Source organism: Nycticebus coucang, chromosome 3 (assembly GCF_027406575.1).
Source record: "Nycticebus coucang isolate mNycCou1 chromosome 3, mNycCou1.pri, whole genome shotgun sequence".
In the NCBI taxonomy this organism is placed as follows: domain Eukaryota; kingdom Metazoa; phylum Chordata; class Mammalia; order Primates; family Lorisidae; genus Nycticebus; species Nycticebus coucang.
In genome coordinates, this window is record NC_069782.1 from 99,706,651 (window position 1) to 99,728,725 (window position 22,075).

Sequence of the window (22,075 nt, forward strand, 5' to 3'; positions counted from 1 at the left end):
TCTTGAGACAGAGTTTCATTCTGTCACCCTGTGTTAGAGTGCTATGGCATCGTAGCTCACAGCAACCTCAAACTCTTGGGCTAGAGAGATCTTCTTGCCTTAGCCTCCCAGGTACTTGGGACTACAGGCACCTGCCATAACACCTGCCTACTTTTTCTATTTTTGATACAGACAGGGGTCTCACTCTTGCTTAGGCTGGTCTCAAACTCCTGAGCTCAAGTAATCCACCTGCCTCGGCCTCCCAGAGTGCTAAGACTACAGGCCTGAGCTACTGTGCCCAACTAAATGTGTGCTTCTTAAACTGAACTATATGTGCCTTTGGGAGTAAGCTGTAGGATCAAGCATTTCAGACATATTCATAAAAAATACTTATAAACCTCATATATATAAGTATTTAAAATATATATTGTGTGCATTTATGTATATATAAGTATGCATATATGTGAACTTTTTTTTTTTTTGAAACAGTCTCATTATGTCGCCCTGGGTAGAGTGCTGTGGCGTCACAGCTCACAGCAACCTCCAACTCTTGGGTTTAAGCGATTCTCTTGCCTCAGCCTCCCAAGTAACTGGGACTACAGGTACCCACCACAACCCCTGGCTGTTTTTTGTTGTAGTTGTCATTGTTGTTTAGCAGCCCTGTTGTATTTGGTGATGTCTACTTGGTGTTGCATAATGACAGCCATTATTATTTTATTATTGGAACATAAAATTTGAATGAATTTTAAGGTAAAATCTGCGTTTTAGTGAAATCTAACACTCCCCTCCTACTTATTGTGGAAGGAGATAAGTAATAGTGTTAAGTATGTGGTTGTTCTCTTTCTATTAGGTATACTTTAGAGTAAAAGTTTGTAAAATGTGGAAATTATATAAGCCATTCTTCTCCTCTTGAGCTCACGCAATCCACCCGCATGGCCTTGCATTCTTTCTTATTTAGAAACCTTGAATCTTGTAGTAATACCCTGATTCATTTTCCTACCACTAACCTCTTTTCGTATTCTTTGCTATGCCCCATTCTGCCAACAGAATAATTTTCATAAATTATCATTGAATGTGTCCCTTATTGGCTCTAAAACCTTAAGTTATTTCCCCGTGTATCAGCTCTTGCCACAATAATGCTCTACAACAAAACATGCCAAAACTTAATTGGCATATGTACAGTAATAAGCACTTACTCTAATTCCTGCTGGAGTGGTCCTGGTTTAGCCTGAGACTTAACTGAGGTTGGCTCACCTAGACAAGGTTTAGCTTAGCTTAGTTCCAAGCTGTATGTGAGTCCAGTTTTGTTCCATGTGTCTCTTGTTCTCTTTGGACCAGTAGTTTAGCTAGGACAGGTATATTTAAATTTTCTCTCCTTTAGCTGATGCTGTTCTATCTGCCTAAAAGGTTCTCCCTGAACCTTTTGTTTTTTTTTGTACAATCTTTTCCATTTAGTTTCCTCTTCAATTTTTATTTTGCATATCTTAAAACATACTGAAACATTGAAAGACATACAGTGAATATCTGTATGCCCTCCATTCTAGACTTAGGAATTATTAATGTGTTATCACATTTGCTTTATATAGTATATGTTTGTATTTATACTTTTCTCATCAATTATCTGAAAGTAAAATGCAGATATCACCCTTTAATACTTCACCATTAATCTCCTAAGAATACAGGCATTTCTCTGCATGGCATCAATACCATTATTTCTCTGAAAGAAATGAACTATAATTCTACAATATTATCTGTGAGTGTGGAAATATTCAAATTTCTTCAGTTATAACAAACACTTTGTATATTACTGCTTATTTAAAAACTAGAATCCAGTCAAATTTGTTTTTTATGATCATTGTAAGTCTTATTTTTCTCTTTTGCAATCTATATCTTTATTTGTTTAGGTCTCTGCTTTTTTTTAGTAGTGCTTTGTAGTTTTCAGAGGTTTTGTCTATAGTTTAAGAATCGTATTCCTAGGCCGGGCACAGTGGCTCACACCTGTAATCTTAGTACTCTGGGAGGCTGAGGAGAGAGGATTGCTTGAGCTCAGGAGTTCAAAACCAAGAACAAGAGCAAGACTCCATCTCTAAAAAGAATAGCTGGGCATTGTGGTAGGTTGTTTTCTAAAGCTCTGGTTTTCTAGCTGCAACATCTGGGTCATCTCCTCTACTGGCTCTGTTAATTGCTTTGTCTCTAGATACTTTTGTTCATTTAATTTTTTTATATGTCTTATAATCTTTAGCTATCTGTAACATAGTAGAAACTGAAGTAAATAGGTTTAAAGGTATACCTTTTCCAACTGGCTGTTAGCTTGAGAAGTTAAATTAGTCTAGTTAGAAGCTAGGCTGAGATTGAATTTTAATTTTCAGTGACTATTACTGTTGAACCCCAGGCCTCAAATTCCTCTAATGTTGTCTTGTGTTCAGTCAGGGCTAAAGTGGGGTGTCAAAGGGTTTTTCCTCAGTGTTAGTGCCCTCGTTCCTCTCCTCACTCTTGCCCCTTGTCAGTGGCAAACTGGTGTTGGATGTGACATAGTGCTTTTAAGATTGATATAGGGGAAGGAACAGAAAGAGTTTTTTGTTCTGGAATAACTTGGTCTTAGGTGGATTTTACTGCCTGGACCTTAGGATGAGACTTTCTCAGAGTTCTCTCCCCTAGCAGTGGGGGGCCTCTGGTCCTACAGGTAGAAGATTCTGGGCCCAGCCTAATCCTTGCCTCCCTTCCTCCAAGGGATTGAAGGTTTTCTGTCCCCCAGCAAGAAGGCTTTTGTTTTCTTCCTCCTCCTCAGTGACTTGAGGCTCTTGTTTGTGTGAGGAGAGGATCTGGGCAGGGTGATGGCCTTTGTTCCTTTTTCACAGTGGCAGCTAATTCCTTACACCACTGAGAGGGGCTCTCATTGATCTTCTGCCCTGTATCTGATTATCTTCATGGGCACCCTGTGGAGGTCTGTGGAAGAACGTGAGTGAGTGCAAACTACCGGGACTCTCAGGTTTCTATACTGTCAAGCTACCCTGTACTCAGCTTCAAGTAATTTCTTAAAATTTCAGCCCAAATTTTACTTTTGCTTCTATGACAATGGGATGTTATTCTTATTCTGACACCTATGAGCCATTTCTGACATCCCATTTTGGAAGGTGGGGATTTGGAAGTATCTGTTCATCTTGAGAATTCAAACTATTTGGTTATCTTGTGATTACCTTTTTACTTTAGCTCTCTTGTGGGTTCCAGAAAAGTTTTGGGTAATTTAGAAGTCTTTTATTTAATTGCCAGTATTCTGGATTTTTCCAAATACCTTTTTATTACAGACTTTTAATTTAATTCCATTGTGAACAGAGAATATATGTTGTATATTTTGGATTCTTCTGAGTGCTTTTTATTAATACTTGTATGGTCCAGGATACTAGACTATCTTAGTGAAATGTTTTTGTGTGCAATTATTGGGTGAAATATTCTATAACAGTAAGTTTGAGTCAGTTGAAATGGTTATACTTGCTAATTTTGTCTTAATTTTTTTCTGTCAGTTATCAAGGGAGTAGTTTAAATCTCCAACTATGATGGTGATTCTGACACTTTCTCTTTCATGTATTTTGAAGCTCTGCTATTTTGAATTGTGACTTCTTGGTGAATAAACCGTTCATCATTAAGAAATATGCCTTTTTACTTTTTTAACGTTTAGACTCCCGGCTACTAGTTTCTCTTTTTTTCTCCTCTTTTTGTATCACCTTGTACACTTATTGTTATAGTTAGCCTAAGTTGTAAGGAGAATTTGCACACAGATTTGGGGGCATTATCTTCTGGATTCCTTTCTGTGATTTTTATTCTCCCTGTCTGGCAGCCCCAGTCTGTTCTGGCTTCTCTTTCTGATAAGACTTTCTTCTACTTTCTGCCTGAGCTCTATCTTCATCCCTTATGTTGATTTGTGGATCTCAAATATTCTTTCCTTCTTTAAAAAATTAAGTATAGTTTTTTTTTAATATTTTATCTAGAGTTTTTAATTGTTATTGTCAAGAAGATTAGTCTGATACAGAGTATTCTGTATGTCCAGCACTGTGATTCCTCTAGTCTCTCTCTTTTTTTGAGACAGAGCCTCAAGCTGTTGCATTGGGTAGAGTACCGTGGCATTACAGCTCACAGCAACCTCCAACTCCTGGGCTCAAGTGATTCTTCTGCCTCCGCCTCCCAAGTAGCTGGGACTACAGGCGCCTGCCACAAAGCCCGGCTATTTTTTGGTTGTAGCCCTCATTATTGTCTGGCAGGCTTGGGCTGGATTCGAACCCACCAGCTCAGGTGTAAGTGGCTGGTGCCTTAGCTGCTTGAGCCACAGGTACTGAGCCTAGTCTCTTTTAATTTAGAACATCGTCGATCTTTTTATTCCTATTACCCTTGACTTTTGGAAGAATCCTGGCCTATCTTACAAAAGTTCCACAATCATGATTTGTCTGATCGTTTTTTCACAGTAATGTTTAACTTGTTTCTCGCCTGTGGCTCAAGTGGCTAAGGTGCCAGCCACATACACCTCAGCTGGCAGGTTCAAATCCAGCCCTGGCCCGCCAGACAACAATGACGGTTACAACCAAAAAATAACTGGATGTTGTGGCAGGTGCCTGTAGTCCCAGTTACTTGGGAGGCGGAGGCAGGAGAATCGCTTGAGCCCAGAAGTTGGAGGTTGCTGTGAGTTGTGATGCCATGGCACTCTACCCAGGGCGATAGCTTGAGGCTCTGTCTCAAAATAAATAAATAAATAATAAATAAATAAACAAACTTGTTCCTCTGTCCCTTTATTTCCTATAAACTGGAATTTAGATTCAGAAACTTGAGTAGATTCAGGTTAAACCTTTTTTTCTCAATAGATGTTATATATATTTGACCAGGAACATAATCATTCATTGTCACAGTATTGGTGATGATTAGTTTGATCTCTGAGTTAAGGTGATGCTCTACTTAGTAAAAATTTGTTTTTCCCATTGTAATTAGTAAGTAATCTCTTGAGTGGTAATTTGCATCCTTTTCATTTTTCACATCATACCCAGATGTCAACTCTTAAAGTTTATTATAATGAGATGCCAGCACAGAATAACAATAAGCATTAGCTATTAAATATTACTTAATTATAGTTATTAAGATCCTTAATCTAATTATTTAGATCCCATTCCCCAACCATAAGTCCTTGGAGCTTTTACTTTATATATACTGTGTATATTTTAATGGTACATATCTCATACTTTGTTATGATTATAAAGACATTTATGTTTTTCTTTTCTAGATTTTGGGGTACTGAATGCAGATATCACATCTTATAAATCTTTGTGTCTGATAGCTCTTAACTAGCATTTTATATATAATAGGCACTCGGGTAATTATTTTTCATAGGAAAAAAAATTTAAGAAATCTCTAAAGCTTTTTGCTATTTAAACATTTTTTTCAATCTCTGTCTTAGGTACTGGTTAAATTTAATGTTAATTACACTTTTTTACAGGTAAATGAGAAAACGGGACAGATTATACAGTATGATAAATTTTATATACATGAAGTACAAGAATTGATAGACATAAGGAATGATTATATCAACTGGGTCCAACAGCAGGCCTATGGAATGGTATGTTTCCTGTGCATTTTGTGATTTCATTTTTATATATCATTTGTTCTAGTACAAAAGAAACAATTGTTTGTGTCTGAAATACCACAGTTTTTTTTCAGAGCTTTATTCAAAGGTTTTTAAAAATTAAAAACACATTGCAAAAGAGTAGCTCTATGTTATGCAGTATTTATAAGTGATATTCTACTGTTTTACTAAATCTAACCAAAAAGCTATATTACACTTTTCTAAAGAAAAATGCAAATGTGAGATGGGTTTTTAGCTTTCATTTATTTTCCACGAGATTGCCTCTTCTCGATTGTTGAGAATACTGGAGTCCCTGATTACTGGCACTCTTACAAATGCCTTATTCTTATGAAATCAGTGCTTCAGCACTACCAAAAGAGAACCTTAGAATTATTTCTATAAACCTGGCTTATTGTACCCTCAATGAATCCCCAACAATAAAAAAAAAAAAAAGAATTATTTCTATATTTGAATTTTCCCTGTTATATCTTTAATTGTATTTCATATTTCTGATACACAGCAAGATGTACACATACTTCTTTCCATGTGGCTAAGTCTTTAATAATCAGACACTTAATGTTCCATTAAAATAATAGAATAATCTTATAAAATTTGAATTAGGCATATAAAATTTTAATGTTGGAATAGGTAAGCTGTTAGACGTAAAATAGTCAAGTTTAATACTGTTAATTACTAGCTTCTTTAGTATAATTGAGACCAACTTTTCTGTCCCCAAACAAGTAATTTACTGTATGTGTAGTAGTTGTAGAAGGATGATTAACCTTTCATTACTTGCCCGGACACCAACTGTTAGCTTCTTGTGGATAGGTACTCTTTTGTCCGTTAACTAGCACCTCTGATAATATCTGGAATATGCTTAGTAGGCACTAAAAAGATATAGTAGTTTCTAAATGGCCTTCTGGTTAATTCATCCTATTTTTATAATTATTTTACCTCTAGGAATTAACTTCTTTTCTTATATCTTTTCCTTCTGTAGGTCTTTAGGTCTGGACTGGGAGAAACTCATTGACATTTCTCTAGAATTACTAGATGTCTGGGTCAGGTTTATTACCCTTCTATAGGCTTAAAGTCCACTCACTTGCTCATTCAACAAATATTTATGTATCTCTTATCTCTTATATAGCAGGTACTGATTTAGGTATAAAAAAAACACAGTGGTGAATTAAATGAAATTTATAATCTGGTGGACAAAATTAATGATAATTGGACAAAGCTAAAAGTACCAGCTAATAATATGTACTTTATAGAGAATTAACATGAAAGGATGTAATAAAGACTGCTTTTTGAGATTGGGTCAGAAAAACTTATAAAGTATGAGCTGTAATCTTAATGACAGAGAGCAGCAGCCCTAAACAATCAGAACAGAATTGAAAGAAAAATGAACTCAAATGTGGGCAGTGCCTGTGGCTCAGCAAGTAGGGCACCGACCCCATATACTGAGGGTGGCAGGTTCAAACCCGGCCCCCGCCAAACTGCAACAAAAAATAGCTGGGCGTTGTGGCAGGCGCCTGTAGTCCCAGCTACTCAGGAGGCTGAGGCAAGAGAATCGCCTAAGCCCAAGAGCTGGAGGTTGCTGTGAGCTGTGACGCCACAGCACTCTACCGAGGGTGACAAAGTGAGACTCTTGTCTCAAAAATTAAGAAATCAAATGTAAAAGATTTTAGTTGAAAACAAGCTTTACATGTTTTATTTTATTTTATTTTTTTATTAAATCATAGCTGTGTACATTAGTATGATCATGGGGCACCATACACTTGGTTCATAGACCGTTTGCTTTATGTGTTTTAAGAATAGAATGCTAAAATACGGGAGACAGGAGTAGGAAGAGATTAGAGAAATGGGCAAGGAACAGATCATGGAGCATTTGGTAACTTAACATTAGGAATTTAGGTTTAATATGAAGTACTATATATAGTAAGCTATTAGTGAATGGTAGGTATACAGGGAGGAACTTAGTCTGATTTATGTTTTTGAATAATTGCTTTGTTATCTACGTGGGGAATGAGAAAAAAATGAAGGAGAGGAACCAGTGAGGCAGCTATTTTAGTAGATTAGGGGAGAGAAAATGATGGGTTTGACTATAAAATAGTAGTTGTGTAGATGAAGGAAATAAATGGTCTTGGAATACATTTTCTTGGAGATAAAAGGGACAAGAATCACTAATGGATTGATTATGATATGAAGAAAGGAGAGACATCCACAAAGGAGATAGAGAAGGAAAGACAGATGAGGTAGGAGGAAAAGCAGGATAATGTCTCGCAAACCAAAATTTAAAAGTGAAAGAAAGATAAGAGGAGAATATAACCATAGCGTTGCCAGTGAATTTAGTTACATGAAGTCAATTGGTTACCTTGATAATGCCATTCTTTTAGGGTTGGAGGTGTTGCTGAAGAGAAATTTTGAGGCTAGGAAGCAAGAATATTAGCCAAGACAGTACTTTCAAAAAGTTCTGTATTAAAAAGGAGCAGAAAATAGTGGTAGCTATAATCAAGGGATAGTTTTTTTTTTTTTTTTTTTTTTGCGGTTTTTGGCCGGGGCTGGGTTTGAACCCACCACCTCCGGCATATGGGGCCGGTGCCCCACTCCTTGAGCCACAGGCGCCACCCTCAAGGGATAGTTTTTTTAGAAAAATAATTGAATATTTTCATTTTCCTTCCCTATTTGAACTGAATATCTGACCTAGGGAAAGCTTCTCAAACTTTTTCTCCAGAGCATCTGTAAAGACAGGAAAAATAACTTACTTCTTGAGGTTTTTAGCCATACTTTGGCAAGACTTGTTTGGAGGCTCATTTTCTATCTTTGAACATTTTGCAAATTTTACATTCTAGACATAATACATATTTCAATTCCAATGTAAAAGGAATTTAATTTTTTACCTTTGAGGAAAATTGATGCTTCAGGAAATGAACATTCTTTATACCAAGACTATATATGACTCCTCTGACATGCCACCTAGGGTACCCTAGGTCATTGAGCAGTATTTTTTGTTTTTTTGGGTTCTTTTTTTTTTTTTTTTGGAGACAGTATCTCACTCTGTTGCCCAGGCTAGAATGTTGTGGGATCATAGCTCAGAGCAACCTCAAACTCCTAGGTTCAAATGATCCTTTTTCCTCAGCCTCCCAGTTAATTGGGACTACAGGTGCCTGCACAATGCCCAGCTACTTCTTCTATTTTTAGTAGAGATAGGGTCTCACTCTTACTCAGGCTGGTCTCAAACTCTTGAGCTCAAGCAATCCACCTGCTGGAAGTTAGAATTATAGGTGTGAGCCAGTGCGCCTGGCCTGTTACTAGTGTTTTTGAAACAGGAATGCTAAATGGACCTCTTTTAAGGAAAAACAGTTTCTTAAGAAGCCCGGTATTCACTTACATATTGTTATACTTATTTTATCTCTATATACACACATTAAAGTGTTCTAAACTCCAGACTCCAGCATTATGCAATTCATCTATGTGACAGAACACTTGTACCTCCTAAATCTATTGGGAGACAAAATGCCTGTGTTCAAATCCTACCTCAGGATTTATTTAATTATATGTCCTTAGGAAAAATTATTTAATTTCTCTGAGATTTCATTTTATTTTCTGTAAATTCTGTAAATCACAGTACCCATCTCAAACAGTATCGAGGAGATTAATTGATAAAATCTGTAAGAAGTACTTAGAGTCATTCCTGACACCCAGTTTAGTCTTGGTAAAACGGTGATTGTTATTACCAGGTAACTCAACACACACTGCAATTTTGGCATGGCTACTATTCTGAGATATCTGTTAACTTGCTGCCTTTCTCGGTAAACTAAAATGAAACATTAGCATATCATTTAAGTATAAAGTCCCAAACAATGACAGAGATCTTGTCTGGTACCAGTTTGGTTATAGTCAGAACCATCACAGACCTTGGAGTGTCATGATAATATGGGTATTATAAATGGATTATCCTAATTTTAGATTTTTTAAATCAATTTTTAAAATTATTGATATTAAACACTAGACTTAAATTCTCCCAAAGCAGCGCGTTCATAGGCCCCACTAAGAATGTATGCCCTGGTAATCTCCTAGCCCCATTTGAGAAACATTGTGTAATAATGTTAGATGTACCTGGATTGCTGAGTCTGTCAGATTTCCTTTGACTTGGAATTTATATCTAATAATTTTATCTTGTTCTAAGGTAAAGTTGTATTTGCTGTGTGTATAAATCATTACTGTGTTTGTTCTGTGGCATTAAGTTGTATATTAACTGTGGGCAGGTGCTGAGCTAGCAACATGACACGTTCACCAGCAAAAGAGGAAGATAAACTGATATAATAGCTGGGTAAACCAGCTTTGGAAAGACATACCAGTATTTCACTAACTATGGTTGAGGTTTCTTTCTCACTTTTTTTTTTTTTTTTTTTTGTGGAGACAGAGTCTCACTTTATGGCCCTCGGTAGAGTGCCGTGGCCTCACACAGCTCACAGCAACCTCCAACTCCTGGGCTTAAGCGATTCTCTTGCCTCAGCCTCCCGAGTAGCTGGGACTACAGGCGCCCGCCACAACGCCCAGCTATTTTTTGGTTGCAGTTTGGCCGGGGCCAGGTTTGAACCCGCAACCCTCGGTATATGGGGCCGGCGCCTTACCGACTGAGCCACAGGCGCCATAAAATAAAATAGTTGACTGAAACACATTTAATGCTCCCTTACAGCTCTAATGTTTCCCAGATAAGTTATTCCTTGCTTTTTAAGGCTGCCTTGTCATTTTTAATGGCATTAATATTTTACAGGGATCCAGTCTTCAGATTCTTAGACTGATCACGATGTCATTTTTGTTCCTTATGCTTTGAATGACCAAATGATGTTTGTGTATTTTCATTTCCTTCATATTTTAGAAGTATCTTTTTATTTCTGTCTTAGTTAGCTAAGACCCTTCATATTTATTTGAATTACTTCAATATCTTCAGTATTATTTCTTAATACTATCTCAGAGAGAACCTATCTATTATGCCTTTAAATCTATTTTGCCATGAGTAATCAATTGAAACTAAAAGGTGCCAAGGGCTGTATTTTTTATTTATTTTCTTTTTGTCTTTAAAAACTAGAACTCTAATTGACCATTGGTGTTAAAAGCCAGCCATAGTGAAGTCTGTTTTAGACCTTGAAACTCTTGACTTTTGAGTATTCCTTTAGGTCTTAGTTACTCTCTAGCTTCTAGGACATTGAGTATATGAGGTATACCTTAACTCACTTTTGGGATCCCTTTACCTTCTTAAAAACAGCCAGCAGTTAGTCCTTGACGATATAGATTTGGAGCTGCTAGTAGCTTGCTCACACATTGAGTCGTGTGTTAAATTTTTAGCAATAGACATTTAGTTGATCTTATATATTTTTGTTGACCTCACATCCTGTCCCTTTAAATTTCCCTTGGAACTGCTACTTTGATTAATTTGAACTACCTTGCAAGTCTTAATATTTCCCAGAAGAATTTATTCTTGCTTTTTAAACCATTTACTTTTTTTAAACATTTAAGCCTTTGTCTACAATCCTTATTCCTTAAACTGAAATTTCTAATGATGAACTTAATCTGGTTTTTCCTTTGGGGCTTCTCTCCCTAAATAAACCATTTTACCTAATGTCCAATAGTCTCTTCTTTTCTCAGGGTTTTTGCAGCCCATTGTTTTTCATGTTTCTGACAGTTCACTTCTCTCCACCTTCAAATTTTTGGAATAACCAAATCGTGTTCTGCTTTAGTATGATTTAGTTACACAATAAATTTTAACATTGTCTTACTGACTTCCTCAGTGGATAATGACTGTGTAGCACTTATATCTAATTACGTGTAGCAATAGAAAAGATAGTGCATATACAAGGTGTCCATAAAGTTCATGTGTAATTTAAAATAGTTGGCTCTTTTATAAAAACACATGAACTGTATAGGTACCTTGTATATTAATGTTCCGTTATTTACTGAAAGATAAAATTTATCTCTTAAATGTTAACTCCATTGATGTCTAGTATAGTTATCAAGTAGGCCATAGGTGAATTTTGATAGGTTTTTTTTTTTTTGCTTATTCAAACTTTCTTAGTAATAACACTTTTTAAGTGTCTTTTAAGAAGGATGTTGATAAACCAGAAGGCTGTGCACATGACACATATATGTGCTATATGGGCAGTCATTATCTTTCTTCCAATTTTGCTATGAACCTAAAACAGTTCTAAAATAATAAAGTTCTTTTTTAATAAACTCCCCCACAAGATGTACTATAAAAGGTTTTCAAGGTCTTTTTGTGCAGAAAAGTCTCTAAAGACCTTCTTTAGTTAACACTTCCAATAAGAACAGTTACATAGTAATAACTTGGTCCTCTGAATGTGTTGAAAGAAACTATTGTCAATTTGCTTTTTCAGAATAGGATTTGAATATTCTGCTTTTTCAGAATAGAATTTGCCAAAGCAGTGTAAGCATAAGCAAAACATGACTCTATTTAAATCCTATTCTTTTTTTTTTTTTGCTAATGTCTTAAAGTCTCCAGTAATCCCCCTCATGGTATGTGAAAACTTAGCTAAAAAATTAGAATAGTTGACACAAGACCATCCTCACTTTTGATACCAATTGCAAGTTTGAGGGGTTCTCTAAAGTCCCCCCAGGATTGGTAATTTGCTGCAAGGCCTCCCAGAACTCACTGCAAATCATTCATAAAGACACAGGTTAAAATCAGCCAAGGGAAGAAGTACATAGGATACAGTCTTGGAAAGTTAGCAAAGACAGACCTTTTGTCTGTTATCCTTTCCCCATAGTCATGGATGAATTACTTTCCCAGCATGAATGAGTGACATTATTTACAGGGTATTGCGAACCGCAAAAGCTTACCTGAGACTTAGTGCCCAGAGTTTTTATTGCAGCTCAGTCACCTCCTACTCATGTGGCTAACCTTCGGTCCACAGCCTTTCTGGAGGGAGAACTGGTACCACATGGCCCAAGCCCCCATCACAAAGTCTCCAGGCAAACATAGACACTTTTGTCACTTGTAGATCATCTCCCAATGACCCTCTCTTTGGGAAAGGGTCATTCCCCGCTCCACAAGGTGCCGTCCACAAATTTAGTAACATAATTCTGAAGATTCTAGCACTTCACATGAGTCTATACTCTTGAGTATATGTGGAAGCTTTCTGCAAGAAAGTGCACATTTCTGTTCAGTAAAGTGGTAAGCTTTCATTATAATTTTCACTATTACTTCCATCATCAGTATACCATTTCTTCTTTTTGCTTACCAACTCCTGTGCCCTGTCCTATACATTCTATTTTAAGTTAATTCCGTTTTAAAGAATACTTAATATAAGATTATACCTTATGTTTTACTGGTTATTTCTGTCAAATAAAAGCAAGTAATGGCTTATTTTTGCTCACTTTGTTTCCATATAGCATTTTAATTTATTAAACACTTTCAAACATTTTGTCAAGATTGGCCATGGGTTCTGAGGAATGTTTTCTCCATTTTTCAGGTAGAGAAACTGAGCCATAAAAGCATTTCTTCAAGACAAAGTCAGGCATGGAATTAGCTTCCTTGTTTTACTTAAATTCTACAAATGGGGGTACTTAGTTGCTGAAAGCAAATTTCATTATGTTCTAAGCCTGGATAACTTTATGATCACAAGATACTGAAACAAAGATGTAGAAATAGATACATAAGATGCACGTGGAAAGGGTAAGGCTTGTTGTAGATGTGTTTCTACCTCATTAATTCAGTATGCTGCTGTAGCAGAATATATGAAATGCTACTTTGAATAGAAATAGTTAAATTTGGACACTAACATTGCTCTTTCCTCATTATTGTTACATTCTGCACTGCTGTCTTAGGATGTCAACCATGGATTAACTGAGGTAAGTGTGGTGTAATAAAGTCTCATGTTCGGAGTAAGATATGCTCTGTTTTGTCCTAAGTGATAGGAGAGCCAAAAGGTTCCTTTTTTGTGTATGATTCTTATATTTATGTCATTCTTAAAATTGACTCTATAGAAATTGTCCTGTTTAAAAATTCAGAAGAATTTTTTGGAGAAAATTAAACCTGTTTTAGTTAACATTACACCTATGTGATGCCTTTGAACAGTATTTTTCAGAAATGATCCTATCTTCAACTCTTTCAGTAAAAAATGTACATTAGTTTTACTTCAAAATTTGAGAAATGCTTGCCTAATAGGGCAGAGAAGTAAAATGAGGTTTAATTTTTAAACTCATACTTGAAAATCAGAATGGTCACAAAATTAAGCTCTTTCATTATGATTATCTTTTTCACTTTGTCTTATCTAATATAAACTTCTAGCACTTTGGCTTACATAGTCAACAACCCTAAACTATCCTTTAACACTTGAGAATAATATAATACTTCTTTTATCTGTTGGCGATATTAGGTTTTGCTTTGCTTTGCTTTTTGTTTGTTTTGGTTTTTTGGCATGCTTTTCCCAGCACTTGAACCAATAGGGCATTTTGAGCTAACTTTAAATTAAATTTAAAGTCTAATATTGTTTCCTTCCTCATCTTCAGATAAAAGCATATAAAATTATGAGAACATGGAGTTTTGGAGCTAAAAGAGAAATTTAGAAATATCTAAATCTTTCTGAGTTTCAGAGAAGTAAAATTGTTTGCTGTGATCAATAGCTAGGTTTTTCCACTACTGTAGGATAAAGATGTAAAGTTTGTCACTTGGGAAATTCTGAAGAGTGGTAATTTACAATAAGGTGCATATATAAATCAGCATATTGTCTGATGTTGAGAAAGAGTGGATAATAATTTGGATTTGGTGGCCATAATTAAGAGAGACTTACATAAATTGAAATATATTCAAGAGAAGGCAGGTAGGATTGAGAAGAGCTAGAAACCATAATTTCAGACTGGCTGGAAAAATTGGGAATGTTTAGCATGGAAAAAAGACAATTTAGAGACAGAATGAACGGAACTTAAAATATTTAAGCCGCATATACGTTCCTGCAGGGTCAAAACAAAGACTAAATTATGCACAGTGATATATAGAAATGGACTTTAAGATAAATATAAAGAACTTTGTATTTTATTTTGTTTTTGTATTTAACAACTTTTAAATAACTTTGTATTTAACTTTGTTTAATATAAAGAACTTTGTAATTTTTCTGATCATTTAATAAGAGAGGAATTGTTTTATGGGCATATGTATTAATTTTCAATGGAAGCCTTATAGCAGGAGCTCTGTGTCAGGGCAGGCACAATATTGCCTTGTTGGGTAGATGATAGGAGTAGATCTTCCCCCAACTACAAGAATGTGTGACTGACAACTCATAATGCTTAGTATTTTATTGTACCGTTAAAATAATTAGCAATCAATCACTGTATCACCTTCTAGTTTGGTAATGGCAATAATTAATTAGTTCTCCTAACTTTGAGGGCTAACAGAATAACAATACTAATAGTACTCTTTTTGTATGTGATTGTTGGACTCATAATAATTCTGGTACCCTAATGACATGACCTTCATTAAATACCTGGTAGCTGAAGAAATAGGCAGATTGCTTATCACTGGCCTCAGTTGCTAGAGAAGCCCTAGCATGCAGTAAGTGGATACTGTATTCTACATAGAAGCCCTCAATTTTAGAGTAAATTTGCAACCTTATTCATTGAAACTTGGAGTTGATATATGCTAAGCAAAAGATACTTGTAATTTATAATTCTGTGGACTCTCAAGTACATAATTCCTCAGATTGCAAATTGGCTTTATTCCAATGCCTTAACTAATTACTAATAAAAATTCTATATTCAGAAATAAGCAACATGTTTTATTTGTAGTTCCTTAACTACAATATAACTGAGAATGTGATCAACTTTACAAGAAATGACAGCACCCCCATAATAAATTTATCACAAATCAATTTGTACTAAGTTAATTTTTTATTTCCAGTTGGCAGATATCCCTGTTACAATCTGCACATATCCATTTGTATTTGATGCCCAAGCCAAAACTACTCTGTTACAAACAGATGCAGTCTTACAGATGCAGGTAAAATATTGTGTAATACTAATCTGAGAGAGTTTTTTTAAAAAATTGTTTCTGTGATGTTTTTAGAAAATAAATGTTTGAAATTTGTCTATAATCAGTTATCAGGGTACTCAATGTACTTTGGGTAGCTCTAAAGAAGACTACTGCATATGACACGTGTACTCTTAGGAGGGCTGCTTGTAAAAAAGGGCTGCAATGAAAGAATAATTTAGAGCTTAATCATTTTGTATCTTAAAAAATGGTATAATCCTTAATAAACTAGTTTACTTGATAAAATGTTTTTTTCCAAAATCTTGCTTCATTATATATCTCCTATTTATATACTTGGTAAAAGATAGACGTCACTAGCAGTAAGATGATGTTAAAGTTGGAAGCATTTAATTACTTGTTTGGAGGAGGATGTAAAGTTTCCTTGAAGAAAGTTTTAGTAATAAGCTATTTTCCTGAGGTTGGTCATCATTATCTCCTACTCCTTTCTCTTCTCCCCTTCTTATCTCCCTGCCTCCTCCCATCCATTCTTGTCATTTTTAAAAAACTAGTTCACACTATGACTTTGAGGAGTTGCAGTAAGTTTGCTTTATCATTTGAACTTATAAGTAAAAAAGATTTTGAGCTTCTTCCTCTGCTGTAGAATATCTTGACTATATAGACTAAGAACTAAGGAAAGGATGAAAAGAGACCTTGAATGTTTAATAATAGTCTAAAAATACTTACTAAGGCTGGGCACGGTGGCTCATGCTCCTATCACTTTAGGAGGCCAACAAGGGTGGATTGCTCAAGCTCAGTATTTTGAGACCAGCCTGAGCAAGAGGGAGACTCTGTCTCTACTAAAAATAGAAAAAACTATACAGGTGTAGTAGCACACACCTGTTTTCCCAGAGAAGGCTGAGGCAAGAGGATTGCGTAAGCCCAAGAGTTTGAGGTTGCTGTGAGCTATGATACCACGGCACTCTACCCAGTGTGACTGAGAGAGATTCTGTCTCCAAAAAAATAAAGTTAAAAAAAAAACAACAAAAATACTTCTAAAAAAGGCAAAACCCCTAAATCTTTATACTCATTTTCATTCAAATAAATGCATGTAGTGTTCTAAATCCCTCCACTTACCTTAATAAATATTGGGGGAAATTTCTAGCTCTTATTAGGAGTTCTTTTCCATTTTTATCAACTAAAGAAATATTTTTGTAGAGGTCTGTAGTAACAGCTAGTAACCCATTTTTTTGGAGGTCTTTGTTAAAATGTTAATAAAATAGATGCTCTTAATATCTGATATTCCATTTTAGAACAAAGACACAAGGAAAACAAACCACAAGAAAAGGACAAACACTTTAAATCAGTGGTTCTCAACCTTCCTAATGCCATGACCGTTTAATACAGTTCCTCATGTTGTGGTGACCCCCAACCATAAAATTATTTTTGTTGCTACTTCATAACTGTAATTTTGCTACTGTTACGAATCGTAATGTAAATATCTGATATGCAGGATGGTCTTAGGCGACCTCCGTTCGACCCCCCAAAGGGGTCGCGATCCACAGGTTGAGAACCACTGTTTTAAATGGTAAAAGCCAAATGCTTGGTTTGTGAACATACATGGGGATTACCTTACTAAATGGATTTCTGTAGCACTTTCTTTGCCAGGTGTTCCTTATATTCTTTAAGGTTTGTTTTATGGTGTTTTTTCTTCCTCTCTTTCTGTCTCTATTCTCTAGTTGCCATACTCAGATTTACCAGTATTATGATAGTTTTATGCTTACTTAACATAATGGTGTTATAACTTATACGTTAATATAAAAAATTCAAAAAGACGCTCTTTAAGCTTAGTTTTTTTTATGCTGTACTAGATAGATACTCTGCATCAATTCAGTAGCATGGGAATTACAGGAATTATAGCACATATGTAACTAATAGGTAAAGGTTATTAGCACATCTAGTCACAGTAGTTTCTTCGTAGCATTGCTATTAAAATTTTAATCTTTTGTTTTCTAGATGGCCATTGACCAGGCCCACAGACAGAATGTCTCCTCTCTTTTCCTCCCAGTGATTGAATCTGTGAATCCCTGCTTAATTCTAGTGGTGCGAAGAGAAAATATAGTAGGAGATGCAATGGAAGTTCTTAGGAAAACAAAAAACATAGATTACAAAAAGCCACTAAAGGTAATTTGACATTTTCTATTTATAACTGGGACTTCTATTCAGAGATAATTTTCAAGTTCTTCTATTGGTGAAGCTTTGAAGCTTATTAAATACAATTATGTATTTTTTAAACTGTTGTCGAGCATTCATTAGTGGTCCATAGCATGTTATAGTGTGTTCGGAATGTACTTCAGTTTCTTTCCAGTCCAATCAGTGTTTGCATTATACTATTCTAGGTTATATTTGTTGGAGAAGATGCTGTTGATGCAGGAGGGGTACGGAAAGAATTTTTTTTGCTCATCATGAGGGAATTATTGGATCCTAAATATGGCATGTTTAGGTATTATGAAGATTCCAGGCTCATTTGGTTTTCTGATAAGGTAAAACCATCTAAATTTCTTCTGTATGTATATCTATATGTCCAAAGTTAACTCAGTAAATAAGAATTTATTACTGGATTTCTAACTTTTTTTTGAGACAGAGTCTCAAGCTGTCACCTTGGGTAGAGGGCCATGGCACCAGAGCTCACAGCAATCTCAAACTCTTGGGCTTAAGGGATTCTCTTGCCTCAGCCTCCCAAGTAACTGGCACTATGGTGCCTGCCACAATGCCCGGCTATTTTTTTTCCTTTTTCTTTTTTTGCAGTTGTCATTGTTGTTTTTAGCCAGGTTCAAACCCATCAGCCTCTGTGCATGTGGCCGGCACCCTACCCACTGAGCTATGGGCGCCACCCACATATTTTGTTTAGAGATCTGCTTTATTACAAGTTTAAGAAGTACCAGTCTTAGAGTCATCAAAACACAATGCTTAACACACATTTCAAATTAACAATATTGACTATTCCTTCTGCTAATTTTAATTTGGGGATAGAATCATAATTGCCAGATTATCTTTCCTTCTGGGGAAAATATAGTTATCATGAAGGATCATTGATTTCTCTATCTCATCATTTAGGGCAGGGGTTAGCAAACTATAGTCCGTGAGCCAAATTCTTCCTAGTACATGTTTTTGTAGATAAAGTCATGCCTTCTCATTTACTTATTGTCCATGGCTGCTTTCAGTCTGTAGCAGCAGAAGCGGAATTGAGTAGTTACAACAGAGACCTCATGGCCAATAAAAGCCTAAAATACTTCACCATCTGGCCCTTCATAGAAAAAGTTTGCTAACCTCTGATTTAGAGGCTATAATTAAAATGAATGACTCCTTTTGTAGAACTTGGAGTTGAAAGAAATTTGAATAGAATATTTATTGGTTATAAAAACATTGATGTGTTGTTTAATTATTGTATCAGGCTGGCTGTCTTTTGTGATGTTAGCAGTCATTAATGCTCAGTGCCTAGAGTCATTAATTCATTAGGGGTTGCAAAATGGTGCCACTCTAATTCTAATATTTTTTAATTATTAACTTGAATACTTCAAATTAGAGAAATTTTTTCCACACTGTTTGATTCCTTAGTAGTACAGTTCATGTGGGAAAGGGTTTTTTCTATTTACAAAGAATAAATCAGTTCATTAGTATCTTCCAATGGTAACAATTTGGTTTTTGGTCTTGTTTTCAAGTATTATGTATTCATGGATTTAAAAATATATGATATTTTTCAGTCCATTGCAGTTATTATCTTCATAGATTTCTCATATTGTCCCATCTTTATCCAGGGAAAACGCTTCAAGTTGGCATCTAAAACAACCTCAGGCATCTTTGGTAGCTTCCTTCTTACCTAGTGTACTTGGTATGACAAAATGTTCCCTTCTTTCTTATACATTTACCGTCTAACAATACCAACATTACCACCAATATTATGATCACTGAACTTTTTTTTTTTTTTTTTTGCAGTTTTGGCTGGGGCTGGGTTTGAACCCACCACCTCTGGCATATGGGGCTGTCACCCTACTCCTTTGAGCCACAGGCGGCGCCACCCTGAATTTTTTTTTGAGATAAGGTTGACAGAGTGAGCGTCTGTCTCAAAAAAAATGAAATGAAAGTATAGATCTATAGTTATAGCTTGTATATATGTTGAAGACCATGAGATCAGGCTCATACGTCTAATTCTACCTAATACCAGAGTTTACTCTACCCTTCTCCCTTTACACATTATTTATAAAACTTTTGTCAGTGGTGAGAAACCTGCCATCATCTTCAGGGTATTTATTTACTCAGTCTTCACCAGTTGAAAGCTAAGCTTCACATATACTGGACTACCCTCTCAATTCCTGTTGTCATGTTGAGAAATTCCCTTCTGTCCTGAGTTTTCTTAGGTGTTTTTATCATGACAGAGTATTGGAAATACTCTTTTTTTCTGTTGCTTTTCCTTCCTTAATTGAGATGATCATGTAGTTTTTAATTTTTCTTTCCTTTTTGTTAAAATGACGTATTACTTTGGTTTATTTTCTTATGTTAAACCACTCTTGCATTGCAAGACCTGGGTTAAACCAGGTCTTGGTGTATAATCCTTTTAATGTGCTGCTTAATTCGGATATATATATATATACACTCACACACACACACACACACATACATTGTTCTTTTTTTTTTTTTTTTTTGAGACAGAGTCTTGCTGTGTCACTTGGGCTAGGGTGCATTGGTACCATTATAGTTCACTGCAACCTCAAACTACTGGGCTCAAGAGATTCTTCTGCCTTATTCTCTCGGGTAGCTGGGACTACAGGCACTCACCTCCACACCCAGCTAAATTTTTTTGTTTTTTATTTTTGTAGAGACAGTGAATCCTTGATCAGGCTGGTCTCAAACTTCTGGCCTTAAATAGTATTCCTGCCTTGGCTTCCCACAGTGCTAGGATAACAGGCACTGGGATTACCATTCCTGGCCAACATAGCTACAGTTCTGTTGATTTTTTTTTTTTTCTTCTGTATTTGAAAGGAATGTTAGCCTGTAGAATTGGGATTTTTTTGTTTGCTTCTTTTATTTACTGTTTTTTGTTTTTTTGGGGGGGGGTGTATTTTTTTCCTTTCTTTTTAAACTTCAGATTAATGTGAAGGTACAAACAATTAGGTTACAATGTAGACATTTCTTAGGTAGAGTTCCTGTTGTAGTTGTGTCCTGCACCCAGGAGGTATGCCATATACCCTTGCATTGTACCTATTAAGTGAGAGGATACTCACACCCCTCCATTCTCCACCCTCCCCACAACTTGAATTGAATCAAGTTTTTCTCCTATGTGAGCATGTATTAGATTGGCTTCATATTAGTATTGAGTATGTTAGCTACTTGCTTTTCCATTCCTGTGATACTTTACTAAGAAGAATGTGTCTCAGCTTCATATAGGCTAATACAAAAGATGTAAGATCTCCATCTTTTTAATGGCTGAATAGTACTCCATGGTATACAAATACCACAGCTTGTTAATTCATTCCTGGGTTGATGGGCATTTAGGTTGTTTCCACATCTTGGCAGTGGCAAATTGAGCTGTGATAATCTCGTGAAAATGTCCTTATAATAAAATGGTGTTTTTCTTCTGGGTGGATGCCTAGTGATGGGGTTGTGGGATCAAATGGAAAGTCTATTTTGAGTTCTTTCAGGATTCTCCATACTTCTTTCAAAAAAAGCCTGTATTAGTTTGCGGTCCCACCAATAGTGTAAAAGTGTTCTCTTCTCTCCACATCCACACCAGCATCTGCAGCTTTGAGATTCTGTGATGTGGGCTGTTCTCACTGGGGTTAGGTAATACTTCAGGGTGGTTTTGATTTGCATTTCTCTGATGACTAGGGAAAGTGAGCATTTTTTTCATGTTTGTTAGCAATTCATCTGTCTTCCTAAGAGAAGGTTCTGTTTATGTCTCTTGGCCAGTGATAGTGGAATTATTTGCTGTAGTTTCTACTTATCAACCCTTTGTCACATTTGTAACATGCAAGTATCTTTTCCCATTCTGAAGGCTGTTTGCTTTAATTGTTCTGTCCTTAGCCATGCAGAAGCTTCTCAGCTTAATTAAGTCCCATTTGTCGATTTTTGTTGTTGTGATGGCCACTGAAGTCTTCATGAAATCTTTCCCCAGGCCAACATCCTTAAGAGTTTTGCCCATGCTTTCTTTGATGATTTTTATCATTTTTATATCTTAGATTTAAATCTTTCACCCATCTTGAGTCAATTTTTGTAGGTGGTGAGAGGTGTGAGTCCAGTTTTAGTCATTTACATGTAGTTATCCAGTTCTACCAGCACTGGAAGAAAGAGTTCTTTCTTTTCCCTAGAGTATGCTTTTATTTAGTTTTGAAAATCAGGTGGCAATAAGAGACTGGTTTAATCTCTTTTCTTTTCTCTCCCTCTCTTTCTTTTCTTTTCTTCTCTTGGGCTCAAGTGATTCTCTTGCCTCAGCCTACCTAGTAACGGGACTACAGGCG

The 22,075-nt window shown here is 35.9% G+C and overlaps 1 protein-coding gene across 6 annotated transcripts in view; it reads left to right on the forward strand.

Annotated features, from left to right (window-relative positions):
- The window catches only part of HERC4 (HECT and RLD domain containing E3 ubiquitin protein ligase 4), a 158,798-nt gene that overhangs the window by 101,479 nt on the left and 35,244 nt on the right, over positions 1-22,075 (forward strand). For 5 of the 6 annotated variants that reach the window (XM_053582950.1, XM_053582951.1, XM_053582949.1 and 2 more), the window contains 5 exons: positions 5,456-5,575; positions 13,427-13,450; positions 15,495-15,593; positions 17,577-17,744; positions 17,960-18,103. In XM_053582950.1, coding sequence (XP_053438925.1) covers positions 5,456-5,575; positions 13,427-13,450; positions 15,495-15,593; positions 17,577-17,744; positions 17,960-18,103 — 555 coding nt within the window. The remainder of the gene's footprint in view (positions 1-5,455; positions 5,576-13,426; positions 13,451-15,494; positions 15,594-17,576; positions 17,745-17,959; positions 18,104-22,075) is intronic. The other variant, XM_053582952.1, reaches the window with a different exon arrangement.